This window comes from Dermacentor silvarum, unplaced genomic scaffold (assembly GCF_013339745.2).
Source record: "Dermacentor silvarum isolate Dsil-2018 unplaced genomic scaffold, BIME_Dsil_1.4 Seq1069, whole genome shotgun sequence".
In the NCBI taxonomy this organism is placed as follows: domain Eukaryota; kingdom Metazoa; phylum Arthropoda; class Arachnida; order Ixodida; family Ixodidae; genus Dermacentor; species Dermacentor silvarum.
The window spans coordinates 53,477-73,783 of NW_023605525.1; the positions used below are offsets into that span (position 1 = coordinate 53,477).

At 47.8% G+C, this 20,307-nt stretch overlaps 1 protein-coding gene across 1 annotated transcript in view; it reads right to left on the reverse strand.

The window, feature by feature from the left end:
• LOC119434434 (potassium voltage-gated channel subfamily H member 8-like) overlaps positions 1 to 20,307 on the reverse strand; it is an 81,326-nt gene that overhangs the window by 17,210 nt on the left and 43,809 nt on the right. Inside the window, exon 7 of the mRNA XM_037701588.2 lies at positions 9,315 to 9,475. Within this exon, the coding sequence (XP_037557516.1) occupies positions 9,315 to 9,475 (161 nt within the window). The remainder of the gene's footprint in view (positions 1 to 9,314; positions 9,476 to 20,307) is intronic.

Genomic DNA, 20,307 nt, shown 5'->3' on the forward strand with positions numbered 1-20,307 from the left:
GCAGAGGGAACCACGACAAAGAGTACTCTTTCAACGAAGCTGTGTGAAGTGGGGAACAAAGCTTGTTGGTCAAACCTGTATGAAGGTGACAGCACGTGAAAGTGGCTGATGTACATGACGTTGTACATTCTAGAGTTCACTAATATTCGAGCAGGGGAGCGAGATGACGTGCACGAGTACCGTCTGACTGCAAGAAGTTCGAGGCTAAGCTGGAAGGACCACCATGTTCAAATGCTAAGACCAGATAATTCAAAGATGGCAGGAGTCTAAGCATACTTCTTAAGTTTAAGTAGTTTACCCGAACAGTGTTCGACAGTAAAAACTATCGCCATATCGAAAAGAATCTATTGCGTCTGAGCTTATAATGCACTGTATTAATGCAGAACACCTACGCAAGCGACCTTCGCTGGAGTCGTGAACATTCGCTGGAGTCAAACAACTGATGGGTCGGTTTGTAGCCCCTGCACTTCTGTATGCCCTGTAGGTCCCATTGCATGCACCCATTGTTTCGTCTTTCCTTGCATTCTTCTTCACTTGCTACAAAAGTGAGAAACACAAAACCTTGATGTCTCCCCAGCAAACGCTCTGCAAAAAGAAACAAGATAGTTTACATGTTCCATTCTCCTACGCTAATCAAATATAGCGCCGGTAAAAACTTGTTACCATAGCTTCGTCGATCGTTATCCTTCGGCAGCCTCCAGCTAAGTGCTTTTTTCCCCCTCCTGAATCGTTTGGGTATGGCGGGATGTAATTCCCGATTATCGTATATACGACCGGGATTTTTATCGCAAATTATCCGCACAGCAGAGACACCACTGGCAGCGTTTCTTAAGCCTCGCCACAGGACGACCTCCTCTCGATTAAGCTCGAGAATAGAAGGTGCTCAGCGTAAGAGAAACACCGATTGCGCCAAGACGCGCAGCTTAAACTTTGAGAGAGACTCGAGCTAATTATAGAGCCGCCGCTTGCGCAGGGTGCTAGCATGAGACTCGTTTATAGGATGTTGTCACGCTTGTATATTTTTTAAACATTTCTGACCAGTTACTTGCGCAGAGAAAGCAACGAACGCCGCAGACTCAATCGAAAGTGCTTCAACTGCGCATTAAACGTTCGCCTGCTAAATACGTAATGGTCCCGCATGGCGAGAGAAAAAAAAAAGGTGCATGTGATGCAAGCGGGAAGAAAGGTCGAGTTCAGTTAAGGAAAATCGCCTTGGGAAAAAACGAAAGAAAGGATGAAATCCGCGTAATCCGTTCTTTCGCTGCTGTACGGATTTTGTTCTTGCACAATCTGTGTAGCCTTTATCTTTGGATTTGCTTCTCTCACTCGGATTGCTGTGACGGAACACGGGTTGGCGGGGATTTGAACAGCATGACGCTCCAGTCCAAGTGCACTTTTCACGGTTGACATAATCTACTTGGGAAACACATGCATGGCTAAAACAGAGTCTGACAGATGAGCGATTTCATCTCACTTTATAGTTTGTTAAAGCATGTAACGCGAACACAATGACGCAGAAGCGCTAGCGCATTAGGGTGCTCCAGTGACAAGAGATCATCATCATCATCATCATCATCATCATCATCATCATCATCATCATCATCATCATCATCATCATCATCATCATCATCATCATCATCATCATATCATCATCATCATCATCATCATCATCAACCTTTATTTATGTACACTGCAGGACGAAGGCCTCTCCCTGCCAAAAAAGAAGTTATTAAGGGACCCTGAGGGAACTAACTTCCGTATTCAGAAATGTAACTTGACTTGAGCTTGAAACCTACGCTTGACTTAAATTAAATGACGCCTGTCGTGAAAGCACTAAATGAAGTGCAAGGAGCGTATTCGGCAAGTTCGCGCCAGGCGTCACTTACATCAAGTCAAGCGTGGTCTTCAATTGTTAAGATGCATTTCTGAATACGGAGGTAAGAAGCGAGTGGAAAGTGTTGGTAAGGTTACTTGCTTGGCGAGCAGGATCGTGACATTTAGAGGAACAAATTAGCGCTGGTAACGTCGGAGCACAAGAAGCAGATAACTGTACGGGACGAACGCTTGTCCTGTGGATGAATGCTCGCAAGAAGCTCTTCCAACTGCCCACTGTTACGGTTGGTATGCCGCCTTGTTTTCTGTGCCGGTTTATTCCATGCAGTAGCCGTCGTTATTGAGAGGTTTTGCAAGCAGCTCCAGTTTGCGAGCTCCACAATCTACTACGAATTGTGCGTTCGCACTTATTTTGTCTCGACATGCGCGATACGGGCGTTAAAAGATGCCGACTTGACGATTTAGCGAGAGCCTGTAGCAAGCTATTATTTGGCACACAGTACAGGGACATCTTGTCCATTGTTTTCGAGTCAGTTTAGCGTTGTAAAGAGTGGAAACATAATTCTGGTGCGCCTTCGACTCCCCCTACGTATTTTAATAATAAGAATTACACGGCGGTGCCATGGTCATTGCACGCCCCTTTTCCGTATCTTTCGCCATGGCGCGATAAGGGCAGTGGCCGAGTATCTTTGACATAACCAGTGGTAACTAAATCATTTAGAAGGGACTATGATCAGTAGGTTTTCTTGAACGCAGAGCTTTGATATGCTGTGAGCTTAGTGAGAGATATTATAAGGCGTAACATGTCCAAGTGCTACGGCCTGTGCCCTGGCGTAAGCTGCCGTGAACGACAGCAACAGCTGTAGGGGTTTTGAAAACCAGAATTAAGGATCGAGAAACGTAATGCACAAACAAGAGTAAGCTGGCACTGATGTCTTGCCTCCTTGCTATAGATAGGAGTTTTTATAAAGCAAGTGTTCCAAACACACACGTTTGACTTATGCTGCGGGCTTGCTGCGCTTTAAGTGAACATTACCTTATAATTAGAATTAAACTCCAAGTTAAAGATTGCTGCTCTTTCTTTCTTTCTTGTCATCCCTTCCGCAGCAGAGCACGCAACCTGTCTAAACCACCGCGTTTGCAGTCGGAGCGAACGTTCGCCGTTAAGCGAACTATCGCCCGGAGCTGGGATTGACAGGCGTGTTTACAGAGCCAGTCTCACCGGAGCAGCGGCACTCACTTTTTTTTTGTCCGTTCGGCCCTTTAACGCTCCACGCGACTTCAGACCATGCGGGAAAGCGCGTTTCCCGACCGCTAAGCCCCCTTCGAGTGACCGTGTGACAGGGACATCGTCGGCCCGTTGGTTGGACGCACCCAGCAGAGAAGCGGCCGTTTCGTGCCCAGTGGACCGTTGTCCGTGTTTGCCCGTTCTGCTTCATCGGTATAAGCCGGGCCGTCAGGTACGACTAGCGCAGCGCTGCTGGCTTTAGTGGGTGAGGCAAAGAAAAAGAAAGGGCGGTTCAGAAAACGAGTGGAAACACACCGGCTCAACGAACAACTAACGTTGCTCGACGCAAAACAAACCCGGGATTATTTCTGCAGAAAGTCGCCGCGGCGAATACCGGTGAAAGGAACGATGGGCTGACCACGTTCATTACCGGTCGCACTTTCCTTCCTCTGACCCTCCTTAGAAGGCACGTCGTACAAACGAAGCTAGCTGTGGCAGTGCGAATTCGGGATGTGGCGTCGCCGGCGTGATTCACTTAGAGATGGGAGGCGACTAAGAAGCAGGTTTCTGCCTAATAGGGATACCGAACTATGAAGTCAGCAGCAGCCTCTTCACGTCCTGCAAGAGAGAGGGTATATATATTGCGTTGGGAAGAAGAGGGTTCTTCTTTCCTCCGCTCCAACCATTCCTTGTTTCGCTTTCTTCTTGTATATACTCTATACACTCCGCCATGACTTCTCTTCCTCGGTCGTACGTAACGCCGTTAAGTTCGATCTCCAGCCCTCGTCGCCTCGCCCGAAGTTGCCTTGCGCGCGTGGCCGTGCGCGTGCCTTTTGTGTTTTTCCCGGTTTCTTTCGTATTCTTGCGCGCGTGCACTCTCATTCGCGCAATTTAGCGCGCGTACCACCCGAGTGTCGCGTTGCGCATCCTATATTACAGTCAAGGATAAACTAGCAGGGCGACGTGTGTCGCAAGGTGGTTGATAATCGAATTACTCAAAACGAGAACTCGGTTGGCACATTACACTTGTATACCTGGAAGACGCGCGCATTGCCTGTGTAGCTTGGAAGGCAGGATAAAAGAGAGAGAGAGAAAGAGAGAGGGATAAAAAGGCCGGGCATAGCTATAGGGTGCGGCAGAAAATGCTCTTGGAAACGTGCAGGAAATTCGGCGCGTTCGCTGCAGTGTATTTTGTTCATTCTTGCTCCCTTTTTTCTTCGGGTAAACAGGTCTTTTCGCTGCCGCTGTTCTTTTTAACCACCTTCGGTTCGCCGAGAGGGCAGGATTGATTTCCTTTTCTTCCTTCGCGAGCCGTGCCTTGTTCCTCGTTCACGACGCTTCGTTATAGCGCGTTCGCGCTATGCTGTGTTGGCTCGCGAGCTTGTTTGCGCGACAAACAAGCCCGATGCTGTTGGAAGGAACCCGCGGTACTGGAATTCTGCAGTGCTTCCTTTCGTTTTCACTCGCAGCCACCTTACTCCGTTGCTTCTCCTCTTTTCTTCTTGATTTTCACGACCTGCTAGTTTTCTGTGTGCGAGGTTGCCGTCTACTCCTCACTGCTGAGACCCGTAATGTTATTTTTGGGCTCCCTGTTTGGATGAGCTATTGGGAGTACCGCGCCTCGAATTGTTTATTCGGTCGGCCCGCCCGTTCTTCTCTCTCTCTCTCTCTCTCTCTCTCCACCTTCCCTATATTTTCTCTGCCGCTTCGTCGCTTCCCAGTGGATTTATCCCTTCCCCCCCCCCCCCCCCCCTCCTTCACTGCCTTTTCTGTCTCTTTTTCTCTTTTTTTAGAAAAGAGAAACCTCTTCTCCTGGCTTGTCCGTTCGCACGTTCTCTTTTTCCTGTATTCCACTCGCCCCAGATCTGCCCCCGTTTGCCGAACGCACCTGGGTTTCGTTTAGGGCTTCGGTTGTTTATCGCACATAATGCCACCGCCGCAAGCCGTTCCTCCGGTATAGAAATAATGCTATGCGTATATAGAGAGTACTTATTTGCAAGGCAAAACATCCGCAGTTTCCGCGTATTCGTGCGCTTGAAAAGGGAGCGCGATGGGAACAGCGCAATGGCGTGGTGTGCACTGCGAGTAGTGGCGTTATAGGGCGCAATGCGCAATCCACCACCCGCCGTGGCAGGCCAACGTCTCCTAGATAGCACAAGGCCTGTGCGCTTCGATCCGTGACGTCATGCAACCTTTCCCGACTGCCATAGAATCAAATGGGGATGCTCACCGCTTTCGTCATGCCAGGCTTGGTAATGAAAATTTCGGTCCAGGTAGCGTGGCGTCAAAAAGCAGAGGGAACAGGCCTGCTATATATCTAGGGGCGTTGGGTATAGGCACACTGCGCTTGATTCACCTCGTGGCCGATTGCTTAGTGTTAGAATTTTCAAACCCACGGCGCCGCCATGCCATCCACTACCGCGATCCATCTGCCCACTCGCACTTTTTGAGACCATGCGCATATTACTTCCAAAAACGAGTGTATAGACAGTCTACTGGTAGTCTATAGACTACTTACAAACCAATTAGTTTTCTTTACGTACTCGTCCTTTTCGCCATATAAAGTCTATATACTATCCACAGATAAAGTATTTAACATGTATGTTTACATTAGTCTGTTGAGCTCCACAGGCTGAGAAAGCCTGTACAGGTTGAGAAAACCTGTAGACATTATTCGACAGTAAGTAAACAGCCACAAGTAAGGATCTGCAGACACAATCGAAATACTTCAAAAATTAGCCTACAGACTTTCTATCGAGTGCCTAAGTAAAGTTTTGTGTTCGATGCCAGCTCGTGGTCGCGCTCGCGAAATTTTGGAAAAATTTGATTGTTGCGTCAGTCGCCACTCTTCCTTCCTTTACCAGTGCGTGCGCAGATGTAAACACACTCAATTACTCGCACAATATTTGTTCGTCTTTATCTTAATAATAGGCTGCTGGCTTCGAAACTGTGGGCGGCCGAGTCAGAAGGCTGCGGTGGTGGTGGTGGTAGTGGTGGGGGCGGTATAGCATAGATGCAACAGATGGGTTTAGATTGGCGAATGAGGCCGGCTGTCGCTCCACCTTAACGCTACTTGCATTTTCACCGGCTTTTGCCACAACAGGTCTCCGTTAAACCAGCCTCTCATCGGAGTGAAAGACTAAGACGTGAAGCTTGCTTGCGGGCCGTAATTGACATTTCTGGAAACAGGAGGTGTTGCTAGCGTGCATGTTGATTGTGCTGCTTTTGTAGGTTCTTAAATAGACACTCCCTTTTAGCCAGAAGGGCCGGTCGGCGCAACTTGGTGCTGTAGCAGAATAGCAAGCACAGTTTCGGGCAAGAGAGGAGAGGGCATCGAGCGAGGGTAGGAGTGTGGTATACGTGTTCGATTGCTATGGATAGGACCTCTCCAGCTCTCCGCTTACCCGTACCCTCCTTTTCCAACACGATGCTGCACTTGCACTGCCCGCGTTCGCTCGAACGAGCGAGTAGCATCGTCGTCAGTGGTGCTCGCGTGTCGTCCTAGTCGCTCAAGCGCGCACTCCAGACACGTCCGAGCGAGATTGCCGAGCCCCGTGCGTCTCGACACCCGAGCGCCATGCGACGACGCCTGCGCCTCAATTTCCGCTCGTCGTATACGTTTCGTAAGCCCACCGGCTGTGCAGCTCGCTCCCTCATTCACGGAACCCGAGCCTTTCTGCTCCGGGCCACGGTGTTCTGCGCCGCCGTCCCCCGACTGTTCTTTTCTTCCGCACCGATGGTGACACGTCATTTTCGTCGTTGCTGGAGTGTCCTTTCCTGTGCTGTCTGCCTTTCTTTTCCTCTGAGCCAGCAAGATGTGTGCTCGCTCACTGGATTTCTGGATGTCGACTTTTGTTTCGGGCACCTTTTCACCGCGTTAGACCTTGGGCTAATGACCCGCTGTCGTGACCCACCGTCCGCTTTCTTTTTCTTCTTTCCGCTGGACAGCCCGCAAAGTCGGAAGTTACTAGCGGGCTATGACAAAGTTGCTATCGTTGTAGTGCTCGCTATTTCTGGCTGGCGTGTACGTCGGCGAGCGACGTTGCCAAAACATCCAGGTCTTCGCGGGGCAGTTCATTGCGACGGCTACGCGATATACCGTGCGGAAGGAACAGAACATCTGTGGAGCCTGGTGGACTGTGTTTTCTTTTTCGCGCATTATACCGGCGTGTTTATGACACCCGAGCAGCAACTAAAGGAGATGGCGCGTAAATTCTGCTACACGAACTGATGCAGAAAGGTCTAGGAAATTTCGTTATTTCGGGCACCAGATGTTAACTGGGGGTAATGAAGCAAATGGCGGTGCCGACTTCTGATTGATATCTTGGGTTATTCTGTATGTACAACACACTTTGAGCCGACACGTCACGATTAAAAAAAAGGAAACGCAAGTCTTCAGCGGCTCATTCATTCGTCTTAACTCTATTACTGCGAAAAGCAGCGTGAGAATCACATTCAGCGCGCAGGCTATACGGGTGTAGTCAGCCGCCAGTATTTGAAAATTTCTCCATTCTCCAATCCATAAGATACTTCTGCAGTTTATAAGAAAGTTCTCCAGACCGACACGTTCAGTTCAGTTTCTTGCTCCCAACTTCCGTTTCTTTTCCAGCGTCTGAGGCTGCGCATTTTTTGGCCCGAGTTCTCGAAGAGCGCCCATCTGCTCCTGCGCAACTTCTCGCCGCCTAATACCGATAATGTCCCGCTCTTCTCCCTCTTTCGGCTACTGCGCAGCGGGCGTGGGATCAAATCCCGGCCACGGCGGCCGTATTGCGATGGGGGCGAAATACAGAAAACACCCGTGTACTTAAATTTAGGTGTACGTTAAGGAACCCCAGGCGGTCTAAATTAATCCGGAGTCCCTCACTACGGCGTGCCTCATAATCAAACGGTGGTTTTGGCACGTAAAACCCCATAAATAAATCCCTTCGTTTGAGCAGATAGCAGCTGTTCTGTTAAACATAAAAAGGCCGCATGTCATAAAATGGTAAATCTGCTTGAAAAAGTTGTCGCAGTTTCACCCGAAAGGCGAAGCATCAATTGCAGATAGAGAGCAGTAAGGATAGTAGTTTTATCCGCTGTACAAACTTTGCAGCAGCACCGGCACACGTTTGACGTTAAAAGCCTCTGATATAAAAGCACTTGGTGCCGCAAAATTAAGAAGAAGCTCTACATATATGGTGAGAAGGAGGAAAGAGACTTCTGCAGCCCTTAAGGGAGCACGGCACAGAACGCGCGTTTGTTCTCGCTGTGCGTTCAAAAGCGCACTCGCACATACAGCGTTCGGCGGCGCGCGGCGACGAATCTCCATTGACGTCATACGGAACCTCACGGCGACGGCGACGGCAACGGCGACGGCGACGCCGACGGCAGAAATCTGCTTTGGAGTGTCCATATAATTGCTATCGCAATAAAATCGGTAGATTATTTATGCTAGCTGAAGAGGTACCTCACACGAAGCTTCTGCCGATACGGATGCTGTGCTTATTGCTATAGTTCTGCAAATGCTCTGCGAAGCAGTTAGACGATACAATGACCTCCAAAATGTTTTGGCGTGGTGCATGGTTTGAAAAACCACACGGTGAGCAGAAAATTCATACCCCGTAACTACTGAATAGACGCCTTGTTCCAACCTTCCAGTCAGATTTAGAAGGGCCTCAGATCACTTCTGGTACCCGAAGTCTGACGTGTTCATTCTGTTTTGGACATTGCTTAAGATCCCCAAAATTAGAAAAAAAGCACATCTCGCTCGTTGCTCGTGCGCAGTAAAATTTGACCGCACTTTAGCAGAGTTCTATTGAAGAATAACTTGATTCTTAGAAAGTAGTAGAAAGCGTAGAAAAATGTTAAATATAGCAGCCTTTGCTATTGTTTTTCTGGGAGAAGAACAGAAAACTAATAGATTTTGAAGCTTTATCACAGAATTACTAAAAATGTAAAAAAAAGTCAGTAGACCTACTTTTAAATCAGTAGCTGTGACAGCACTGGGCACAATACGCCTCGCTCTTCTTTTTTTTTTTTTTTTTTTTTTCAGAACGCGCCACCGGCTCTGGCTACTGATTGGTTGAGACGAGCCCTAGCCTTCACTGCATAGCACGCAGTTCTTGAGACGGAGCACACTCTAGTTGCGACGACCTGCTTCACGTGAACACGCCCCATTCGGCGGCGCCATGACCCCTGGGCCGCGCGTATGAGGATTCAGTTAAGCGGGGCTGTGTAGACGCATCGCTTGTTCGTTCCGTACGCGCGCTCTCACCCTGTTGTACAGTCCAGCGGCGTTGAGCAAGTCGAAGGGCAGCGCGGCCAGCAGGTCGACGATGAACCAGCCGCGCAGGTAGTTGAGGGCCACCGACTTGGGCTTGGCCACCACCTCGCCCTTCTTGTTCACGAAGGTAGTGCGGAAGTTGAGGCCGATGTCTGCGTGGCAAAAAGAAGGTAACGATGAGGTGTCGGCCCTTCAGCGCAGTGCCAGAATGACATGTTTGCATTCAGACAACCATCTATTCTGGATATTCAACCTTACGATCTTATCTCTCCCCTTTATGCTGGAGCGAACTGGTCGCTTTTATAAGCCTGGCGTGCTGCGAGCCGATCGCGCAGATTGTAAATTAACAGAGGTAACGAGTAAACTCTCCAGAATAACGATCGATGAATCATCGCATCGCAAGGCGTATCACACGAGTAAGAACTACATGGTTCTTGCAATAGCGGAGCAAGAGTAGAACCTAAATGATGTTGGGGAAGATGCGTATTTGGTGCGGTAATACGCCATGTAATGAGCTTACTGTGCATTTGTAGTTGCTCATCAGGTAACTCAACGACAGTTTTTTTAAGGCAGTTCCTGTAAGAACATCCTGGCTTTAGAGAACGTATACCATGCAAAATGTAACACAATTTACGCGGGAATAACCAAAGTGTCGGCTACCCGAACATGATCATCTGTCGTAGCTACAACCCAACCTGTTCCTATCGACCAAACACTTTTTAGTACTGTGTGCCCGTATTCACAAATCAGTTAATACGCTGTATCAGTTCGTACAATCAGACCCCTGCCTATGTTGATACTCAGCGTCGCTTTTGGTTAACGAAGGCGCCAAGTATCGTCAGCAAAGGCAGTCTGCACAAGACTGACTGTTTTTACGAACAAAAGAAGGTCTCTGAATTTGTTCCCTTAGTCATAGTTACCAAAGAAACGAATACGCTTTACTGAGGTGTGCATAATAATAATAATAATAATAATAATAATAATAATAATAATAATAATAATAATAATAATAATAATAATAATAATAATAATAATAATAATAATAATAAGAAGAAGAAGAAGAAGAAGAAGAAGAGGAAGAAGAAGGAGAAGAAGTACAAGAAGAAGAAAGGCACCACAACTCTGAAAGGCCTGAGTACGGTGGCTACGATAACTGAAACTGTTTAATTCCATAAGGACAAAAAAAAAAGTTACTGTTTCGCCCGTAACGCGAAGCATTAACGCGGTAGCTGAATGGTTTCGTGCGGTGTTTGTTGGAGTAAACATTCGGCAAGTGCGAGTGAGCAATCTTCCTTCGAGAAGTGAAAAAAGCGTCAGTCGAACTCGTTTGTGGAAGTTGCGCCTCCCGGTGGTGGAGTGGAAGGACTCGGCTTTTCTTCCACCTGTTAGATTCTGTGGTTTTACGTGCCAAAACCACGATCTGATTATGAGGCACGCCGTAGTGGGGGACTCCGGTTTAATTTTGACCACCTGGGGTTCCTTAACGTGCACCTAATGCGCGGTACACGCGCGTTTTTGCATTGCGCCCCATCAAAACGCGGCCGCCGCGCGACCGGCATTCGATGCCGCGATCTCGTGCTTCGCAGCGCAACGCCTAATTAGCTGACTGAGCCACCACTGCGGTTATTCCACCTGTTACCTATCCGCACTAATGCACTGGTCTCTACTAAAACGGCCATTTAGCTTCTTAGTGATGTATTCATTTGTTTTGTTTTTCTTCTGAAATTGATATTTCGACTGTCCCATTAATAGGCCTCACGCTATTCTTCAAGAAAAGGCAGCGTCAGCGCCTACCAGTAACCGCGGGAAGAAGCCGGGCGCTAGAAGAAGGCCCATGAAGACGAATGAAACGCGCTCAAATATTGTCATTAGATGTAGAAGAAGGAAATATGATTTAGGACCACATGCGCAACCGGGAAGGCGAAGCCTAGAACCCGAAGAAGGCGCGGACGCCGGCTCTATCCAGCAGACAGATGTTGGCAGCTGCTGGCGCGATCGCTCTCTCAAGGATCAGTAATTTCCACTTATGCAGCGTCGGCAGAAAATATTTTTTGTTTGTGACATGTCAGAAACAGACAGTAAAAAGAAAGGGGAAAAAAAAGAGCAGGATGGCTGAGAGGTAGAATCCTGGACTGCCAGTCAGTTGGTCCTAAGTTCGAAACCATACTGCACTAAAAGCATTTTTATTTGTTTTCTTCCTTCGTAATTTTGTAGTGTAACATAGCAAGGAATTTTTGGATTCCAGCGACGACGCCGGCGGACATCCAAAACGACCAGGGTAGTGAGCCCATAAGAGCTATAACTGTAAGATGAGTGGCGCGCTCACGCGACCTTAATATGCTAAAAGAGCACTGTGACGCCTCTAACAAAACTATACCGTAGAGAGGCAGGTATGCAAAGAGCTCACACGTTGCGGATGATGCGACCTCGAATATGACCAGCTTAGCACGGCGTTGATGCGTGTTATTTAGGGGTCGGCTCTTAGTGCTCCCTCCATTGCGATTATTCATGCGTCCAGGTCAACCTTGCCCATGTCACCAAATATCCCTAAAACGCGTTGCTTTCTGCGTCAGGATGATAATGTAACCTGATGACTGCTCTGGCGGAGGGGCTGCGGCTGTAATATGCATGTCCTCGTGTGCGCGAGTGGATGGGCAGAGTAAATGATCGCGCGGCGCGCGCGCTTTAGATGCAATATTAAGCCCGCTATGTCGTCACCTCGTCTGGGACAGAGTCGCACGAAACATTTACCGAGAACAAAAGGGTGAACGCTGGTATGAAAGGAACAATGGAGTGTAGAATAATGCCAGAAAGTGCATTAGCCGGCACGTTGCCGAAGAGAGGTATTCGGGAATGGGTTATGCATAATGTGAGAATTCGCTTATTGCACGTTGTTGCCGGATGACTTGTTTCTTGCCAAAGTAAGTAAACCGTACGTACACAATGACACACCGTTTCGGCCGTTAAAGTTTGGGATAGAAGAAAAACGCTGGCAGCACTTTGCAGCTATTGCTACTTCACTTCAAATAACAGTGAAATTTAGGAGTTGTACTTTTATGAAAGAGGTAATAGTTATATGCCTCACGTCGCATGAGTAGCTATAATCACAAAGAGAAAACATTGGACCAAACTCTCATTACAGTGAAACTCGGAAAACGACAGACAATGAGCTTTAGCCAAAAGTGTTACTTAGTTGCCTAAGAAGGGTAATGGGTCTGTGAGCGAGGGTCATGAAAATAAACAAAATCGCTCACTGCCTGCCGGGTCAAGCCGACCTCGCGCACAAGCTCCAACAGAGCGTTTATGGTCCACAGGGTGTGGGAATGATGTGGTGACGCAGTCCGTGCCTGCCGTGAGGCAATTCCGCGACCTTTGTGCTTACTTCTGAGAGGGGAGTCTGGCACACTGTAAAAATGGTTTCCTGATAGAAGTACAGGTACCAGTGTCGCACACACTGCGACACTGATAGATAAATAGATGAATAGATAGATAGATAGATAGATAGATAGATAGATAGATAGATAGATAGATAGATAGATAGATAGATAGATAGATAGATAGATAGATAGATAGATAGATAGATAGATAGATAGATCAACTTAGAAATATAGACGGGTCGCCCTTACTGACGTGCCTCTAACATGATATTCTACACTTGGGAAGGGATTTCGGGAACGACAGAAGCAGGAGAGAAAGATAAAGAAAAGGTGGCGTGGCGAACATGATGAGAGGTGTACATTGTTTTGTTTCTGTAAAGCGCGTATCCACCTTGGTGGACAAGAGTAGTCACATGTAGCGAGCAGACGGTCTATAATGTAGTACATGATTTACATGTAGTACTGTTTTGGTCAGCTCTTGTCACCAAAGGCGTATTTGAGTGGGAAAGCAGCTTTAACAGGGCATCAATTAGAAACGTGTAAGTCGGTGCTGTCTTTGTCGTGCTCAGGTGCCTATGCTCAATGCGTTCTGTTAGTACCTGGAAACTTGGCACGCTGCTCTCGCACATAGCTATTTCGTGCCACGGTATCCAGGGCAGTCGTAAATTTGCAACAGGATGAAAGAAGTGATACAGGCATCTCTTCGAAGTTTATGATGACGACGATGAAAACACTTTATTGAGGGCGGATAAAAAAAAAGACAGGAAATATGTACGTGCCCAAAGTGGCACATATCTCCCAAAAGTTTAACCTTAGATTTTATAAAGTGTCCACATTATGAGCGGCAAATCACCGAGCGACTCCATTAAACCTTATGTGTTCTGATGAAAGAAGCCTAAACGACACATACGAAGCGGTCTGAAAGCTGAAAGTTATGCTTAGGCGCAGTGACAAAATATTAAAAAAAGAAAATAATAAGAAGGGTTCAGAATGGTCACATGCTAGGAGCGCTGTCTATGCGAGGGGCACATCAACCGAGGCTTGAAAGGCGAAAGTGATTCGGTCACCCGACAGGAGCAGACGAGAAATAATGGAGATTGAGGCTGATGGTAGTAGCAGGAGCACGACAGGCCCGTTTCGGAAGACGCGGCAAGGCGCCTTCGAGGGCGGTATCGAAGCCGAGAAGTTCCGTAAGCAAGGAATCAATGACAGGCCAAAATGCGGAGGAAACAAAAATTAACTAAGAACACGCAGCTTCTTGAAGAACCTTCAAAGAGTAGCTCTTAGGAGCACGCTAATACAATTAATATACGTGCTCCCAGCCTCTCCTGAGGCGATATCGGCTCGAAGGAGGAAAAAACAAAACAAAAAACAAAGGTATAGCCAAGCCATAGATGCGCAGCCTTGATCCACTGGCCGACAACGGTGGCCGTTGGCGACTAGGCGGCAGAGCACCTCTGGGGAGTCAGTTGCCGGCCACGCACATTACGACGCGGGGGTGGCCAAGGGAGGCCGTCTCTTCTTTCTCGCGCGAAGGAAACGGGAAACGCGCGAAAGACGCGTGACTGGTTGCCTGCGGACGTCGCTTGCGGGCTCGTCGTCTCCGACGTCGTGCTTCCCCCACACCCTTCCTCTCCTGGGACCCCGCGGTCACTCCATCAGCCGTGGCCTTGGCCGACATGGCTCTATGGACACTGTCTGACCACAGAGAACCGTGCAGCGCACTGGCCGCCGTCTGAAACGGTGGCTACGGCTCGCTGCTGCCTATAGCACGAAGTGGCGGGCTCGATTCCCTGCCGCGGCGGTGGCGGCCGCGTTTAGATTGATTGAGCCGGAATGCAAGCGCGCTCGCGCGCCTAAATTTAGGTGCACGTTAAACGATGCCGCGTAGTCGAAAATATTCCGGGGTCCTCTCACTGCGGTGCCTGTTGTAGCCCTAGTTCTGCTTTTAGGCGTCAAGGGCCATCGACCAATCAAACTGACTGATTACTTGCTTGTTTAATGAGGTTCAACGTCCCCAAGTAACGCTGGATACGCGCTGAGAAGCGCCGTTTAGTGGAGTGCTTTTTGAGTAACTTTGACCACATGAGGTGCTTTAACGTAGTACGTCAGTATTTTCTCATACCGACACCATAGGAATAGGGCCACCGTGGCAGGGAATCAAACCGGCGATCTCGTGCTCGCCAGCAGAATGCCTTGGCCACTTAGCCAAGCTTGTGGCGGGTCGACCTATCCTTAAAATATTAGGCAGTGCATTGTCGAAGGTACAGATTTGAGATCAGGTCAATGGGCAGCGGCGCATCTACTGAGTCGTGCGTGACTAGCTGACAGGCGCCAGCGTGCTGTTCACTCTCGGTAGCTTCAGGCGGTAAACCCACCGAGCAACTTTCCGGCGTATTTTGAGCGAGGCGTCGCCTGGAGTCAGCGGGTTCGTTTCACGACACGCAATACTCACTCTTTTATTGCGGTCTTTTATTCGTCTTATCAGTGATGATATAAAGAACACTGTTGTCGGCGTAACAGCGCGGTGAGCGCGCAGTGTGAAATGGATGAGACGCCGCATCGAAAACACGTCAATATGTAGCGTTTCACGTGACCGTCTTTTTGCAGTGCTATAGTCGCGGTGCCAGCCAATGAACTAGTTAAGAAGCAAGTAAGCAAGCGTAGTAATAACTCACTAACTAAATTCACATGGTGACATGGTGAGGTTGGCTTTTCGGCACAGCGTACGGTTCCAGACATTGCCGCATTACTCACACCTATGTAGCGAGCTTTAAGGTAAGTGCGCATGAAGTAGTTTCATATACTACACGTACGCAGTGCTAAGTTAATAAAGGAGGATTTATTCACGTAATTACCGCTTCGACAGTTAACTGGTCGCGATGTTTGTAGTAGCGAAGCATTGCGCAAAAAATCCAACTTATTGTTCTCTCGTATTCACTGATCGAGAGGGTCTGATATTTTACCGATGCAATCCGTATGGATTCCGGTCACTCCATACGTTTTTATTTAATATTATTTGACAGTGCTACTGAATTCACGGAGAAGCGCTATACGGAAAGCGCGTGGAAAGCAGGTGTAATGATTGGACCGTATTTAATAGGGTTTATAGTGCGGTATTACGATGCGCGAACGTGCTTGCGAACTCGGCCGGCCATCTATCTGGTGGCGCCAGCTCCGTAGTCTCCAGAGTGCTGCACGGTTCAGACGAGACAGACCGCAGACACCGGCGCGCCGGCGCTCTTGTTCACGCCGATGGACGAGGATGCGAAGACTCTCTACTACTGTTTGCCTCTCCGCATGTTCTTGTCGTCGTCGTCTTGCCTCGGCGTGTATAGTGTTAGCGAAATAATGAGAGACGGTGCCGCCGCGCTGAGTGTATACGTACAGGGCGGGGTGATGTATATTTACTAGGAGAGATGATACGGGGGAGAGAAAGAGAATGGGCATGCAACACACGATGCCCCGAGGAGGATGTGTGGAGCCTTCGCTGCGCGCGCTGGGTCTATAGACGCGACAAGATGATAGCTGAGCCGGGACTGGCTCGGGTGAAACGGAGACTGCCGGAGGTGCTGCTGACAGAGTGAACATGCTCGACGGGCGAAACTAGAGCACAAGAGACCGGGGACAGGACTGTCTCGTTAATGTAAGCCCGCTCCTAGGTAGACAAAAAAAAAAAAGGAGAACTTAAGAGGATCGACTTAGAACAAAACACACATCGTGCGAAGTCTACGTCGTTTCTTTTGCGGTTTAAACTGCAGAGATGTGCTTTTATACTGAGAAGTGTATATCTAATTGGTCCCAATTGTTAACTTGAGTTCGTCGATTACTTAAAGGGTAACGGATGCGCTGCTAAAAAACAGCTGAGGTTAAGTCTGAAGTGTCTACGATGATGCGTGTATGTTATCGAAAAAAAAAAAGAAAACATTACAAAACGTAAGAAACTATATAGGGTGTCCTTCCAAAAAAATGAAAGTAAGAACATATTTGGTACAAGATACGATTTTAAGACCTAAGGTGTTCGATCTTCATACCTGTGACGACCGAACACCGTAGGTTCTACAATCCTAACTTGCACCGTGTTTCTAAATTTTTTTTTTTTCGTGAAACATCTTGGCTAACGTTAGCAGGGACACGCGGTATATAAACGGATAATGAAGTATGCTTAGGGATTGTGGACTATTAGCGATAATAAATATATTATCAGCACGCCCTTTTGCTGTTGATCCTCCACAATACTGTTTGCTCCACTGCTGACAGACAAGGGAAAAAAAAAAAAAAAACGCTGGAGTAGCCCATTTTCCGCGAACAAAGGCGTACGCCTGAGGAGTACCAACAATAGGTTCCGAGGACACTTAAGCACTTCTTATGAGTTGTGAATGCGAAAGCACTAATGTACAATTGGGCGCCGCTGAGCGGCCCTTCGAGTTTTGCGCTGCGCGTAATGTTGGGGTTAATGCTCGTTCCGGCCGCCGTGTATTGGGAGAGTTCACGACGATGGTGGATTTCGCTGCGTGCATCTTCGCTCGTTTCCCTGCGGTCTTCGGCTCCCTTACTTGGTCTGCGGTGTACTGGCGTGGACGGCCGCGTTTCGCTACTGCCGAGGATACGGCCGCCGATGGAGTAGGTGCATCAGACTCCATAGCGGTACGTGCTGCCCTACCTAGCCAGCAAGCGCGAGCCAGCGTCGTGACGTGGCGTCGCAGCCAATGGGAAGTTAGGTGTCGTTTTTTCGCTGCTACAGACTCCGCCAGCTTTCTCGCTCAACGAGCCATTTGACGCTTTGGCATCAATAAGTAAAGGAAAAAAAAAAGGCACCAATAGCCATTTTGAAGCGGCAGGGTGCTTGCCTTTTGCAAGACAGTGGTGGTGCAGGTACAAAAGTAAATAAATAAATAAATAAATAAATAAATAAATAAATAAATAAATAAATAAATAAATAAATAAATAAATAAATAGGAAGGAAAATCCCAAGAGAGACGATGAGACTAAACTAGGGCAAAGGCACCACTGAGAGTCATCCGAGAGAAAGAAATAATGAAGTAACAGGCAAAACAGCGGAACGAAAGAAACCTGCTAGGAGCGGCTCATCGGAATCACTCTCGACTGAGGCGAGTGAAGGTGCCACTCGATTCTCATTACGGTCGTGCAGCACATGCACACACACACACAGACACGTAGACTGTCGCCTCCACTCTCGAGCTCCATTGAACGACAGCGCCTAGGACAGCCATCCAGACAAAAGGTAGTGTCCTCGTACGCCGAAGAACACGACTTCGTCGATGCCGCCCCCCATCGGGCCAGCGCATCCATGTACAGGCAAACAGGGATTTCAGTTCCGCTTCGCGGCGAGAAGGCGTCATTGAGTCGCCGAGTAGCGCGGCTTGATATTGTCTTGTCCTGACTGATACTACGGATCGAATGGGAGTAAGCTGTGGTGTGACGGACAGCTCATGCTTCGCATTGTTTCAACATGTCTACTGTTGTTCTATTGCTTGTCGCGTTGATCTCTCTTGCTTTCGTTATAGTTATCCGTGCTGCGATGGCTCAGTGCATGGCTAAGGCGCTCTACTATATACTGAGAATGACGTCGCGAATTCGATTACCAGCCCCGGTGGCCACATCAATCAATCAATCAATCAATCAATCAATCAATCAATCAATCAATCAATCAATCAATCAATCAATCAATCAATCAATCAATCAATCAATCAACCAACCAACCAATCAATCAATCAATCAATCAACCGATCAATCAATCAATCAATCATCTAATCTGACATTTATTGAACTATCCCCTAGCGCAGTTGGCTATCTTGGCTACATTATATGACGGGGAATCTTCCCCGTAAACCTCTATCATCTACTCGAAAGTCTTCCTCGGTGTGCGGCCTTTTAAGAAAGTAAAGGGACTTGATGACTGCTCTGTATTCCACTGGGTACATTATCCCACTTCGAACTACTTCAGTACTTAGATAATAACTTAGATAATAAAAGACAATACTTAGATAATAAAAAAGGGGTCAGGAGAAATCCTTAATGAACGCCACTCGCTTAACATGCAGCCCAACAGAACTTCAGCCCAAGATCCAATCCAAAAGAGACATTAATGGGAGCCCACATAACCTCATCGTAAATTCAGCGCAACTTATTCAACATGAGCAATAATACTGCTCCCTACATTCCTGGCCAGGCATTTTGTACGACATGCGTTTCTGCCGAGTGGTCGTCTGTTCTGGTCTCCTTCAATGAGCCTGCACGTTGTGCAATCTGTTCGTCTCCCAACTGGCGTCCATTAGTGCCCTCTCCTCAAAACATTCTTACTCCGGCTAAATACAAACGCCAGTATCAGCTGTCTGCCTGTCGCTCTTCTTTTCCCCCCAGTTATTCTGAGCAGCGGAAAGGTATGCATTGGCCACAGGAGCAGCAAGAGACAGCGAGACCCCACGCTGTGGTCAGTGAAGCCATGCCAGGCTCTCTACACCGTAGACGGGCTCTTTGAGCGCTTGTGCTAATCATTCGAATCATTGGGTTCATTTTTTATTCTCGTTTTGTTTGTTCTCTAAGCCTATACGTCGCCCAGAAAGGTCGCAGGTCGACCACGTTGCTCCATGAAAGAGCACGCAAAAAAAAAAAGAAGGAAAACAGTCGAAGCAAATGAAGTGCTTGTAGAGTGCTTCAGCGCATAAGGCTGGAGTTCATATAGTATAAACAAGCAAAAAAAAAAAAAAAAAAAAAAAAAGAGAGAGAGAGAGAGAGAGAAGATATTGAGTCAGAGAAAGCGTATCGAAAGAAAAGATCTTCAAATCACGACAATTAGGGTGCAGTAAAAAGCACAAAACAACACTGAGGCCAACGAAAAAAAAGAAAAGGAACGTGAAGGAAAAGACAATACAAAGCAGGCAATTAGAGTTTCATTATGGACGTCGCGTTTGTCTTTTAGAGCTTGTACGTGCGTTGTGGGAGACGAAAATCATCCTAGAGAGCGCGCTAGATCTTTCCTAAGTCCAAATCGAAGCTCCGGTCGCAAAATTTCTCGCGAGTCTGTGCGTGTGCTCGGGCTTGTTCTATCGCCGGGCGAGCAATTACAGAAGCTGTCGCTGAGGGCTTTCAGGTTCATTCGCACAGTGAAGGGAAATGAAGCAGCGGAATGTGTTTTTCTACCGACACGTTAATGAACCGCAATGTTCTTTCAGGGCCAGGGAGAGGAGTGGTCGCCGTGAAGTGCGATGTAGTTCTGTTGCTCAGCGTATAATATTTTGCGCGAGTAAAACTGGTCATTACGGAGATAAAAGGGAATGATTAAACAACATTAAGACGGTGCTAGCATATCGCTTAGGACTCTATCACGACTTCACACAGGTTTGGCTTAACGTATGGAAGAGTTGCGAGCGTACTGCTGTCCGTGATTACACTGATGGAGGTTCCAGAAGAAAACGCAGCCTAAAAGAGACACGCACGTGATAAAGGAAGGGGCCGTGGACTACGTAATCGTAGGCTTGTGTATGACTGCCTTAAGCTACGGTTTCTTTTCTAGAACCCTGAACAGGCTAGCCCAACAATAACTGCTACTAAACAATGATAAATGTTTGAGCAATTCTGAAGTT